Below are 13,500 nucleotides of genomic sequence, written 5' to 3'. Positions count from 1 at the left end.
TGCTCACACTCACTGAGGTCGTTTAGGGACAGTATTCCCAGTAAACACTCGACTTACTTTCATCTCCCTTCATTTATTATAATATGTAACTAATTGGGAGTGTTTTCTACATGAGAGAGAGCAAGGCCCAGGAGAGATGTGCATATATTCACAAAATTATAAAACAAATAGTCTTTGACTTCAACCTGAACTTCCTGAAAACTGTACACTGACATCCCTAAAAGGCCTTCCCTCCAATGGACCTGGATTCTCAAACGTCGGCAGCACGTAGAGACAGCCTAGAGTAGCAGGTTCTCAACCACCCCTATCTTTACCTAAAAAGCCATTCACTCACTGTAAAATGAATCAAACCGGGGAGATTCAACACCTACGTGAATTCATTTATGATAAGACAGGGGTTTCCCTAGCACTTCAGTGGCAAAGAAGCCACCTACCAATGCAAGACACGAGTTCAATCCCTGGTGGAGAAAGATCCCACATGCCACGGAGCAACTAAGCTCAGGGGGCCACACCCCATGAGCCCGCGCCCTAGAGCCCAGGGGCCCGCGCCCCCTGGGCCCGCGCCCTAGAGCCCGAGAGGGGTTGGTGGCCCGCACCCTAGAGCCCGGGGGCCCCCGCCTCCTGGGCCTGCGCCCTAGAGCCCGAGAGGGGGTGGTGGCCCGCACCCTAGAGCCCAGAGGCCCCCGCCCCCTGGGCCGGCGCCCTAGAGCCCAGGACCCACGCCTCCTGAGCCCACATGTCACAACTCCTGAAACCACAGCAAGAGAAGCCGCCACAGTGAGAAGCCTGGGCAGGAAAACTACAGAGTAGGCCCCGCTTGCCGCAAGTAGAGAAAGCCTGCATAGCAACGAAGACCCAGCCCAGCCGAAACTGAATGTTAAATTTTTAAAAAGAGATTTTCAAAAAAAGATAAAACAAATTGATTTTTTTTTTTAAGTTGTAAATCTCAGAGGGGCTCAGACCGACCACTGCTCAGCCTCAACACACTGGCCGGACTTGAACCCATGTTAAAACATGTAGGAAGTGAGGGGAAAACCACACGGATGTGTTTCCCTGAAGCCACTGAAAGGAACAGAGTTTTCTAAAGTCGCCTTTATCAAGAAAAAAAAAAAAATTCTGAAGGTCAACTTCCTCTTAAGAAGATTCCCTACAGTTGATGAGCCTCAGGCTGTGAAAACCCACCCCAAGTTCACGCATCCTCAGATCCCACGGGCCCCCACTCTCTCAGCCCCACACTCTGCCCCCCAACCTCCGGGTCCATGCTGCCCCGGTTCCAACAACATCCCCTAGCCCCTACACTCAGCGCCTCCCCGAGCGCAGGGGCCCTTGGTAACATCACTGACCACTAGGCTGACTGCTCTGGGTCTTCCCCCCATGTTTCCTCATCAGTCTAAGAGGGTCATCAATTCTGTGGAGTCTTCTCAGAGAATAAGCTTTGGGTTTTGCTGTCTCCAGTAATTTCCTGCTTTCCACGTCACCGGTTGGTCATCGAGTTCTTTATTCTGTTTTGTCTGTTGCTTACTTAGGGTTTAACTTGCCTTTACTGTTCTAGCTCCTTAAGAAGGCAGCTCTATTCCACCCCACAGAAGACTTAAAGCCTGTGCAGGGTGAGTTCCCGCTTACTCCCGGAACATCGGTCTAACTATTTATAAACAGGATGCCTTAAGACTCACACCCAATTAAATAGTTACTGTGAGTTATCTGAAGACCCAGGCTGGGCTCTCGGACAAGGCAGTTACTCGGGTTCAATCTACATAACCGTGTTTGGTCAGAGGTCAGAGGAAGGAGAAACAAAACCTTCCTCCCCATTCCTCTTCCAGAGATGAAGTCTGGGAGCCGCTCGGCTCCAGGCTCTCCCCACCCAGAGGCATGGCTTCAGAGCGTGCTGCCCTCTGGAAGCTTAACCTTTGCCAAGAGGCTGCTGAGAATCTAACCCCGTTCTATTTATGGGCCTTGTTTTCAAAGGAAACAAAAATGCCTTAACAAATAGAAGACCCACAACCAGAAAACTTCACGTTTCCATGAGAAGAAATCTGCTACGCACGTCGCTGAGCAAGGCAGTTTCTCCAGCACCACAGAGAGACAGCCCTGCGGTCACCAGAGAAGTGGAAGCTGAGGGGGGGTGTGTTCCCACGCCTCTGGCTCCTCCGGAAGGCCAGCAACCCGGCCTAGGGGCCAGGACGAGGCCTCCCCAGCTCCCAGCTTTCTGTCAGAATTCCTACAGCATTCTTCACAGAGTGAAGGACAAAGTCATAACCTTTCGGTATGCATTCCTGGATCAGGAAGATCCCCTGGAGAAGGGAATGGCTACGCACTCCAGTATTCTTGCCTGGGAAATCCCGCAGTCAGAGGAGCCTGGTGAGCTGCGTCCATGGGGTCACACAGAGTCGGGCACGACTGAGCGACTGACCACACAGGCACACACAGAAAGCAACAGGCTTTTTTCAGAAAGTCTATATTCCTGACAAAAGCCTCCTGAACAAATTTACTAACTTCAGCTGGAGTTAAAAGTCCCTTGTGAACTTATAAACAATGGTGTGTCAAACGTTTTAATCAGATCTTTTTAACAACTAAGATGCGTCTGTTACCCAAAGTATATTTTCCTCTAAGACGTCACTGAGCATAAACACATTATATTTCAAAAGTTAGAAAATTAATTTGCCAGATTAAATTGAAGTAATAAAAAAATTTTTAAGTACAAAAAAAAAGTCTCTTATGAACTTAGGCCATCTCAAGCTCAGGGAGTCGGTGGGAAGGTGTGTTCCCAGCAGAGACTCAGCAGTGAGACACTCAGGATGGAGGGGAAAGGGCCGCCACAGGCCAGAGGGTTTGCAGATAATCCAAACCAGGCTGTTCTAAGGATTTCTGCTTGACTGCTAAAAAAATCATGCTGCCAGAACACGACTTCTGCCAGGAACTGCAACTTCAAAGCAAAGCTGGACGCCAGGGCTCCCGCTTTAAATAAAAGCATTAGATGTCAGCAGGGAGAGGCTTCCAGTGCTACAGTTGTTTGGGTTCTGAATCGCATGCACCTTCTTTAGAGAAAAGATAGGAACCTCATCGGTTCCTTTCTAAAGGCTGCTCTCGGGATAACAGCAATTACAGTCACGCACAAAACACCACTTGAGCTCTCAAGCCGTGTACCGCGCCCACCGCCACCGGAGGCTGCAGAACAAGCAGCCACCAAGCCTCGGCGGCTGCTGCAGCGAGCCTGTGCTTCTGTCCGCGGGGCCGTGCGCAGCTCGCCTGGGCTCACGTGGCAGCGGGGACCTCTGATCAAGGTGGCAGCTCTGGTGACCTCGCCTGGACTGGCCCATGAATGGGCTCGGAGGGCTGCAGGTGGGCCCAGGAGGGTTCAGCAGGCACAGCTGAGCTCTTGGCCCTGTGGTCTTGCATCCCGCAGCATTTGGGGCCCGGGCGGGGCCCGGGCTGGTCCCGGGTGCACACAGGCTCTGAGAGAGCATGGAAACACACCAGGCCTCCTGAGAACTGCTGCCTGCCCCTGTCTGCCACATCCGTTACCAGAACAAGTCAAGGTCAGCCCAGATGCAAGAAGTGAGGAAACAGGCCCCACCCCACCCCTCGATGGGAAGAGCTGCAGTGTGACTTGACAAGGGGTGAGGAGCGTGGCTACAGGGGCGCAGTGAGGAGGGGCGGGGGGGCCTCCTCCGTAACCTACCATGGCCCTTCTCTGACCCGTGGTGTGCCCTACGAAGCTGACCTCCATGGAGGCTGGCCTCTACGCCCCATTGCCCCAGCAGTCCTGGAGACTCCATTCATTTAGACTGCAGTGTGAATGACCCCCCCAAGGCTGCACAGTGCTCAACCTACACAGCCATGTGGTGCTGCCCTCAGCGAACCTGCCTGCAAAGTGATGAGTCTGGGCAGCATGGTGCCTTGACAATGCCTCCCACTGAGAATTCACAAATGCTTTACACTTCGGACCCTGCGGTCTCTCTTACGACTGCCTGAAAAGGCAGCACAGAACACACGTGTGTGTGTGTTTCCACATGTATGATGGGCACACTAGCATGCACACAGTAGGAACATAACAAATACATCGGTTACATATGTTGACACTGGAATGAAGACTAAAATAATTCTGAACAAATGTGTTGGAAATGTACAAACATCCCACCCCTCTTCCTGGATTACAGAAGTATCCCACAGAAGCAAGGCTGAGAACCACCAGTTTGGTTCATAAAATGAGAAATACAGAGCCAAAGTTAGACAAAGAAAAATAAGGAAACAAATGACCCAACCCTAACTTGGTAGAACTGAGGAGGAGAGGAAACATCAGAATCGTACCCAGGACACACACGCCCAGGACAGCCCGGACGCCCTCCCAGTGCAGACACAGGGGGCTGGCGGGCCTCACTGCCCATCTGTGGCTCTGGGCCCTTCCCATGCACGAAACCCTAGACGCACGAAACCCGAGCCCCCAGCCAGCCCTCTGGCCCCTCGGGCCAGCAGCTGCGTGCGCTCAGCAGCTGCGCGGGGATCTTCAGCTAAGCAGAGGACCCAGGAACCAATCTGTGATCCCACCGCCCCAGACAATGGTATCCATGAGGGTGAGAAGGAAGGGCCGCCAGCACCCTGAGACGGCAAGAGCCTGTCCAGCTGTGAGAATAAGGAAATACTCCCGGATGTGGGTGGCCTTAACGTCCAAGTCCTGGCTTAGCGTTTTCCTGGACATAGCACAAGTTTCGGGCGTTGATCTATAAAAGCATCATCTACAAGGACCTGGCCCGCAGCCAGCACTGCACACGGCCCCTCGCGTCCACTCACTCACCCTAGGAGCAGCCCTCCCGGCCTATGAGGCCGTTTCCTCCAGACAGCAACGGTCAACCTTGACTTTCTCTCTCTCTCACCCTAGGAGCAGCCCTCCTGGCCCATGAGGCCGTTTCCTCCAGACAGCAACGGTCAACCTTGACTTTCTCTCTCTCTGTTGCTCAGTCGTGTCCGACTGTTTGCGACCCCATGGTCTGTAGCCCGCCAGGCTCCCCTGTCCATGGGATTCTCCAGGCAGGAATACTGGAGTGGGCTGCCGTTTCCTTCGCCCGGGGATCTTCGCAACCCAGGGATCGAACCCACACCTCCTGTGTCCCCTGTACTGCAGGCGGATTCTTTACCCATTGAGCCATTGCCGCCGCTGCTGCTGAGTCGCTTCAGTCGTGTCCAACTCTGTGCGACCCCACAGACGGCAGCCCACCAGGCTCCCCCGTCCCTGGGACTCTCCAGGCAAGAACACTGGAGTAGGTTGCCATTTCCTTCTCCAATGCATGAAAGTGAAAAGGGAAAGTGAAGATGCTCAGTCGTGTCTGACTCTTAGTAACCCCATGGACTGCAGCCCATGAGGCTCCTCCATCCATGGGATTTTTCCAGGCAAGAACACTGGAGTGGGTTGCCATTGCCTTCTCCAATTGAGCCATTAGGGAAGCCCTAATCTTGCTTTTAGGAGGAAGAAAGTCAGGCTCAGAAAAGTCGGGCAGGTTGTCCAAAGTCACACAGCAAATGGACAATTCTGGAGCACATCCTGGGACAGCCCCAGGGTACAAGTCCCAGGGGCAGAGTGGGTCTTGGGACGCGATGGGCCTCCCAGCACCCGGTGCTGCCCTGGTCAGAGGTGAGCTCCCAAACGGTGTTCGGGACCCTGGCTACCTTCTCCTGACCGCCGTGCAATGCCAGCCTGAAAGTCTAGAGACAGTCCCACCAAGTAAATGTATTACACACATATGCGCGCGCGCACACGGCATTGTTTTAAATCTCAGCTTAGATGGATTCTGAGTGAACTCAGGGTCCGAAGGCCCAGGAGCCCCAGCGGAGCTTAGCAGGTGCCAGGACGAGAGCTGAACACTTGTCCGTGGGGGCGTCCTGCGCAGGGCCACCTCTCTCGGAGACTCGTCCCGGGACCGGCTCCAGCGCCCCGCTTCCCTGCCGTTGCCCCCCCCCCGCCAACCTGCGCCTGCACACGGCAACACGCCGCCCCTTCCCTCCCGGGACGCCCGCGGACGGCGGCAGACCTAACCCTGCGCTCTCGTCCGCCGTGGCCGCTCATGTCAGCGGCCTTCCCGCCCTGGCTGGTGACCCCCGAAGCAGACGGGGGCGCAGGCGGGGCTCACCAAGGCCACCTGGAAGGTCCCGCCTGGGGCCGCGGGCACCCCCGGGGGATGCCCCCAGCTCCTGCCAGCGGGGTGCCTGGGCTCGGCACACCGCAGGGCCTCGGGGTCCTCCCCGTGAAGCGGGGGCCACGTGGGGCCACAGCAGTTTAGCCACTCAGGGCGCTCAGTGCTTTCTGGAAAGGAGACGCACCTGACGGTGGGCTGCGCTTACAGAAATGCGGGAAGGCCCCCGCGCTGCCGCGTCCATCCATAGCACGAGCCCCAGGAGAACACAGGCCGCGCCCTGCCGCCCCAGGGCCCCGGGGACATCTCCCCCGACAGAAGGCCAGCCTGCGGCCCTGCCCCAGCGCCGGCAAACCCAACTCACTCCGCACGCGTGTGCCTGCGCGTGCGTGCGTGCACGCGCTCGGGAATGCCGGCATCGACACCCCAGCACTTCAAGCGTGCCTCCCGGGAGACGACGCGAGGCGGTCCCAATTGAATGGAATTTAGTTGTGTCTGCTTTGTTCTGAGTGAAGCAGCAAGCGCAGTTATGGCCCCTCTCTCCTCTGGTGCTGAGTAGTATCTGAAAGTCTCTGCTTCAAAAGCAGATGTTTCTTATGACAAAAGGAACTATCCTGAAATCTCAAGCAGTTTTATTAGAAGCAACTCAGTATAGCAAGTAATACCAAACTTTAAAGATGTTTTCTCCTTACAAACACAGGAAGTCACGCGTTCTGGAAACATTGCCTTGGAGAGCTTCACCTGAGATGACCAGGTGTTTGTGGCAGCTACAGGGCACGGGCTTCCAAACCAACTGGCCCGGGGTAAGGTCCTCACACTACCCGACCACATCCTTCTCAGGGGGCCAGAAAAAACACACACTTCTCCAGGTGGATGCTCAGAACCGCTCGCTGTCCAGTGGCCACTAGGACTGTATTTTTCTTCTACCCCACCCCAACCCAGAATCTCAAGAATGAGCAGAAAGCAAGTCAGGAATCAATTCCAGGCAAGAATCCTGGAGTGGGTTGCCGTTTCCTCCTCCAGGGGATCTTCCCCACTCAGGGACTGAACCTGGGTCTCCTGCATTGGCAGGCAGATTCTCTACTGCTGAGCCACCTGGAAAGCCGTGATTACAGTTTGGGGAAATAAACACCATACTCTAACCCACGCCTCGGAAGACTCAGCAAAGGCTGGACAGCCCAGGGCGCGTCCCTTCCAGCTCCCCATTCCCCAGCCCCTCTCCGTCTACACCGGACATTCTTTCTGACTTTTCCCTCAGCCCCACACTGCTCTCGTTTTTAGAATTATGTCTTCTCCTGGGCTCAAAGCCTTAAGAACTTGGTATGCTGTCTTTTTTGTCTCCCATAGCACCTTGCACCTACAGGCACGTAAATACTTAATAAGCTGATTCACTCAAACTTACTGTGCAACCTGTTATGGGTTGGGTCATGACCCCAGAAATTCATATGTTCCAGCCCCAAGCCCCAGGGCAGAACGGGACCTTATTTGGAAACAAGGTCATTGCCAATGTAAACAGTCAGTGTTATTCTGGGAGGGCGGCCCTCATCCACTGACCCGAGTCCTTATGAAAGGGGCATCCGGACATAGTGGAGACCCCAGGGGGTGCCGTGGGCAGACTGGACCTGTGCTGCCCCAAGCCAGGAACCAGCAGAGACCTTGGGGGGGAGGGAGTACAAACCCCTAACCCCTGCAGAGGGTGCGGCCCTGCCCACCACGCTGTGCCCAGGGTGTGACAGCGTGCAATCCTGGTGTGTGAGGCCGGGCCTGCGGGTCTTTGCTGCGAAGTCGCAGGAAGCTAACACACAGCCCGGCGGCTCCCAGGAGCCTGAGTGCACACCACAGCTCAGGCACCGGCAGGGCCACAGGGCCGCGCGTGTGACTCCACAGATACAGGTGGCGAGAGGGTCTCCTGGCCACACCTGGTGGCTTACGGTGTGTGCTGTGTTCCTGGGCAGAGAGAGAGGGGTCCGGGCCCCTGAGCGTTTGAATCGAGCAGCATCACCTGCAGCAGCGACAAGCGACACTGAAGCAGCCCAGGGGCGCCCCGGTGGTGCAGCGGTTAGGGCTCCACACTCTCACCGCCCAGGGCCGGGGGTCACTTCCTGGCGGAGGAACTACGGCCCCGCCAGCCACGAGGGGCATCCCACAACCAGGTAAGGAAGGCAGTAAGGCAGCATTTCACGACTCCTATCATCCGAACGTGTCTTCCTGGTCGTACGGGAGTTTTGGAGGTTGGGGCATGACAGCCTCTCAATTTCAGCCCCTCTGACTACATGGTTCAGAGCCGGTTAAAGTGTTACCTAAGGAGCTAGGTGCCCAGAGGGCTCCCTGGACCCTGCGGCCTCCGTGTGTTTCTCATCACGGGGGGAACGAATGACGGAAGCAAACAGTGTGGGCAGGGCAGAAAAGCATCCTGGCTGTTACCAGACAGAATCAGAGCGGCAGGGGCTCACCCAGGGAGACCGAGCAGACCTCAGAACACCCACTGTTCTCTCCCCTTCGGCAGAGAGGACCCCCTCGGCAGCAACAAACTGCATGTCTCGCCTGAACCGCTCCTGGAAAGTTTCTGAGCCCCTCCTGTCCCCGTCTGACTTTCTGCCTAAAGAAAAGCAGGCCACATGAAGGGAACCTCGACAGAAAGCTTTGCAAAGCGAGCAGAACAATCTGAACCGAGATGAACTTCCCTTTCTTTCTTCACCCTCTCGCCGGCCCCGAAACAGAACAAAGCTACCGAAGGCACGAAACACACTGGGACAGGCTTTCCTAATGAAAGGCACACGGGCAACCCGAGCCGCCCCAGCTCTTCCCGCCTCTGCGCCACGCTCGCCTCCATCTGATGGCTCCTTTCACATGTTGTGAATTTGCAAAAAGTTAAGTTGCAGGCTGCTGGCACCCCGTTAACCAGTCTTTCTTGTGTTCGTGTGGCAAGCTGGGGTCGAGTCAAGAGCCTTTCGATCCCCTGTGAACACTCGGCAAAGTTTCCAAATGTTCCTCTCTAAGGAAAAGAAACGTCCTCGGCCTGGCGTTCCCACACTGGGGTGAAGGGTGCTCAGCGTGTGTGCTTTCTGGCAAACAGGAACGTTCTCTGGTGTGCACGCAAACATGGGAAAGTTCAAGTAAATAACGTGCCTCAGGAAATGGAAAATGCTCATGAGACTTCTGAAACCCAGGGTTTCCAGGGGCGGAGAATGGCTAATATTTTACTCCCCAAACCTACCTTTGTACCACAGAGAAGTGGTCGCTGTGTCTATAATTTGCGACTTTAACGTTGAACTTGCACTGTGGTCCCTCTACACAAACCAGTCGGGGCCTCGGGGCGGGGGGCGGTGATAAAGGGTGGCTGCCCTATAAGAAGTTCCCAAACGACCACAGTTTCAGAGCATGTTGGGTTGTTTCCGTTTGGCTTCTGCAAACTAAACGTTAGCCATTCCTCTCTTTGTTGCTTCCGAGATGAAAGGAGGGCTACAGTTTTCTAAGAAAATCTTTCTACAGTTTAAAACAGTGATTCTTGAAGTCCACCAGTCAATATGAATGCAGTTAATATGCCAAACAGCATATGCATTGATAATGACATGTTTTGAATCAAACAGCCTCTGAAGTCTCTTAAAGCTTTACTCTTAGAAATGGAACCGTTTTTTATATAAGCCTGTTTTGGTTAACTTAGCATGCATTTTCAATGCTTCTCAACATCTGTCTCTTATTACCAGAGGTCCTGATATCCAGACGACAACAAAGTATTCTGAGTGCCTTGGAAGTTCGTCTGCTCTTTATTCCTGTCTTGAGCCATAATTTTATTGTGGCACCAGGTTTGCTGAGGAGCAACATTTTTACTCCCTGGACAGACAGGGGGACAGTCTTTGTGAAATGCAGATTCTGTGTGGCACCCTGGATGGGAGGAGAGTTTGGGGGAGAAAGGATACATGTGTGTGTGTGACTGAGTCTCTTTGGTCTCCACCTGAAACTATCACCATATTGTTAATTAGCTATATTCCAATATAAAACAGAAAGCTTAAAAAAATACACTCCAAGTAAGAAAATACCCGAAACTAGTATGTGTACACAATTCAGATGAATACAGTCTTTTCTGACCTTTCAAATGTAGTGCCAGAACACGCACAGACTTAAAAGAGTCAACGTTTTACTTTCTAAAGTCACCTAATTAACATTTCATTGTTAGCAAACTGATACTGTACCTTTGGGGCCAATACACCCTATTTAAAAAATTAAATAATTTTTCCAAGTTATGGTGCACTTTAATATCTACATTTAAGCCATTTAAGAAACTGTTGGTCTTAAGATTATGTATGGGGGGGGGGGGGAAACTGGGGTAAGACTGTAGTGTTTCTGAGACACGGGGATCCACCGCGTTTAAAAGCGCCCTATCGGTTCGGCCGGCCCTGCTTTGTCAGCTGAGCCAGGGGAAAGCAAAGTTGAATCACTCAGAGCAGCGGCCAAGGTTCACACTCCAGCCGCGAGGAAACCGCAAGTCACCGAGAAGGGCAGCGGGTCTGCGGGACTCGGGGTTCTGCTCCGAACCAGGGATGAACCTGAAAATGCACCCTAGGACTTGCGGCCGGCCCTGAACAACGCCAGGGCTTCCCGACCCCGTGTGCGGTCCCCCGGGTTTGGAGACAGGAAGAATTCTTCCCTGGGGAGGTCAGCACACCATCTCCCAGTCCAGCTCTCCGCGACTGATAAACGATCTTTTAAAAATGCAACTGGTCAGCGAACCAGAGGCCGAAAGTCTCACACGATACCAGCAACAAAAGCTGTTCAAACAAAGCCGGGGAGGACGCCCGCGGGCGCCGCAGCCCGGTTTCGGCTCAGGTCGCCCGGAGCGGCGCCTCCTCCCGCGGGCGGGGCTCCTGCGACCCCGGCCTCCTCGGGCCGCTCCCCTCGAACGCGGCCCCCGCTCCCCGCCGGGCCCGCACACAATGGCGCCCCGAGCCCGGGCGGGATCCCGCCGCCGGCTCCCCCGCGCCGCCCGCGCGCCCCCCGCGCGCCCGGGCCCGCGCACAAAGGAAGCGCGTGGGCTCCTCCGCGCGCGCGCGCGGCCACCAGGTGCGGGCGCCGGCGACCCCGCGCCCGCGCGTCTCGGCGCACCCCGGGCCGCGGCGGGGGCCGGGGGGGGGCGCGCGGCCTCCGTCCGCGCGGGGCCTCCCGCCGCCCGGGCCTCCCTCCGCCCCGGGCCTGTCCGCCGGGGGTGCGTGCGCGGGCCGGGCCGGGGGGGGGGGGGGCACTCACTTTCTCGATGGTGCCGGGCAGCAGGCGCTCCAGCAGCCTGCAGAGGACCACCCCATCCTTCAGAGACGCCTGCAGAAAGCCCTCCGGGTCCGAGATGGTTTTCTTGGGCGACTCCAGCACGCCCAAGGTAATGAGCCACGTAACGGTCTGCTCGGCGGAATTCATCGCGGCGACGCGCCCGGCCTGCCCGCGCCGCGAGCGCGTCTCGGCGCCGTTCACCTCGGAGCGGCCGCGGCCCGGCCGGCTGCGCCCACCGCCCCCTCCTCCCGCTCGCCCATGGAGAGCCCGGCGACGGCGATTGGCTCGGGCGGCGCCGCGGTCCGGCCGGCTCGCGCTCCCTCGCGTGCGTCCTGGCCGACTGTCAAGCGCCTTTTCATTAGATGCACAGGAACCTGCGGCGGCCGCCCGGCGCCGCCCCCGCCGCCGCCTCCCGGCCCCCAGCCGCTGCCGCCGATGACATCACCGCGAGCAGAAGAAAGCCGCCGCGCCGGAGCGGCCCCGCGCCCCGACCCAGGGCCGCCCGGACCCGACCCGAACCGAACCCGGGCCGCGCCGGCCCCCGCGCTCGGGCCCGCCGCCGTGCGCCCCCGCCGTGCGCCCTCCGCACCCCGCCGGCGGTGCGCGCGCGTCCCCACCTGCGCCGCCGGGTGGACGGCCCCCGCCCCAAGGGCCCGGTGACCTCCAGGAGGCGACAGCCCGCCGGGCGCGAGAGCTCGCCGCGCCTCCCCGCCCGAGGGCCGCGCGCGCCCTTCCCCGGGTGCGCCCGGTGGGGCCCGGGGCAGCCCCCTCGGAGGAGGAGACCCGGTGGGGCCCCTCTCGCTGTCCTGGCCCTTCTGCCGCCTCCTTCGCTCCTCGGGAGACTCGGGACCTTTATTTGTATTCCTGATTCATGAATGTTTAAATGATTAAGTGCTTCCCAGAAAGCTCTTTTTATTTTTGCCAGTTTTATTTCAAGAGGTCGGGGGTGGAGGGAGCTGAAAACGAGACGTTTCCTTCTCTGCGCTACCTTGCAAGCCAATAATTACAGAACACAGTGATAATTAAATCTGTAACCAGATGGGTCTCTTTCGGGGAGGAATTGATTTCCCTGCTGCTGCCGCGCTCCTTGGGGACGTGACCAGCGGGAGCGCTGTGTGGCCAGTAGCAAGCGTGCCCCCAGCCGGGAGGCCCGTCTACCCCGCTCGGGTGACTTCCCTGGCCGGGGTGCCGCGGGCCCACCCTCCGGGACCAGAAACCTTGGAGCCACCGCAGGTTAAATTGATGGTGGTGTTCCAGACACTGTGGGAGGAAGGTCAAGAAAACAGCAGAACCAGAGCTGGGTCTGCACAGACGACTGGGAAGGAAGGACTGAGAGCAGCTCAAGTCCAGACAGGCCACTTGGCCAGGTCACATGTGGTTGAGAGATGCTCAAAGGCCGGGCTATGAGCCAAGCGGGCCAGGCCTAAGGAACTCAGCCCTCTGTTCTAAGGAGGACGCTTCTTCAGACAAGGAACAACAGTGGCACTGTACATGCTGCGGGAGGGAGCGAGCCTGTCCTTAAAAGAAGGACCGTGAAGGTGTCCGTGTGTCCGTCCGCACCCTGAGTGCTTTGCCTGTTTGCTTCCTGTGACTGCCCCTGGCAATTTAAAAGCGTCATCTACAGCGACCTGGCACTTCCCAGGTGGCTCAGTGGTACAAAACCTGCCTGCCAGTGCAGGAGCCGCAGGAGGTGTGGGTTCAATCCCGTGGTCGGGAAGATCCCCTGGAGGAGGAAATGCAACCCACCCCAGTATTCTTGCCTGGAGGCTTCCACCGACCGAGGAGGCTGGCGGGCTACAGTTCATGGCGTCACAGTCAGACACGGCTGAAGTGACTAAGCGTGCATGCGCACACAAAGAGCTTACTCTGTGCCAGGCACATGTGGAATGTATTAATCCCATTAGTGACAAAAATTAGAAAACATGAAGATCAAAAAAAAAACAACAGGCTTGAATCCCCTCTTCCTCCTTCTTCCAGAGCACTTCTTTTGCAACTGTGAATTGTATTTATTTCCAGCTTCGAGTTAAGTGGTTACGTTTTCTTTCTGGATGTGAACACAGAGTGGTTCAGAGAGCAGCGTGAACTCTGGATTTTAAGGGCCGTGTGGTGGTCA

At 56.5% G+C, this 13,500-nt stretch overlaps 1 protein-coding gene across 3 annotated transcripts in view; it reads right to left on the bottom strand.

Annotated features, from left to right (window-relative positions):
- The window catches only part of ARHGEF7 (Rho guanine nucleotide exchange factor 7), a 100,976-nt gene extending 89,232 nt beyond the window's left edge, over positions 1-11,744 (bottom strand). For all 3 annotated transcript variants that reach the window (XM_042255070.1, XM_042255073.1, XM_042255072.1), the window contains exon 1: positions 11,370-11,744. In XM_042255070.1, coding sequence (XP_042111004.1) covers positions 11,370-11,534 — 165 coding nt within the window. In that variant the 5' untranslated portion in view covers positions 11,535-11,744. The remainder of the gene's footprint in view (positions 1-11,369) is intronic.
- Between the last annotated feature and the right edge of the window lie 1,756 nt (positions 11,745-13,500).

This window comes from Ovis aries, chromosome 10 (genome assembly GCF_016772045.2).
Source record: "Ovis aries strain OAR_USU_Benz2616 breed Rambouillet chromosome 10, ARS-UI_Ramb_v3.0, whole genome shotgun sequence".
NCBI lineage: Eukaryota > Metazoa > Chordata > Mammalia > Artiodactyla > Bovidae > Ovis > Ovis aries.
The sequence above is the reverse complement of the archived record's forward strand: the minus strand, read 5'-3'. Positions and strand labels throughout refer to the sequence as shown.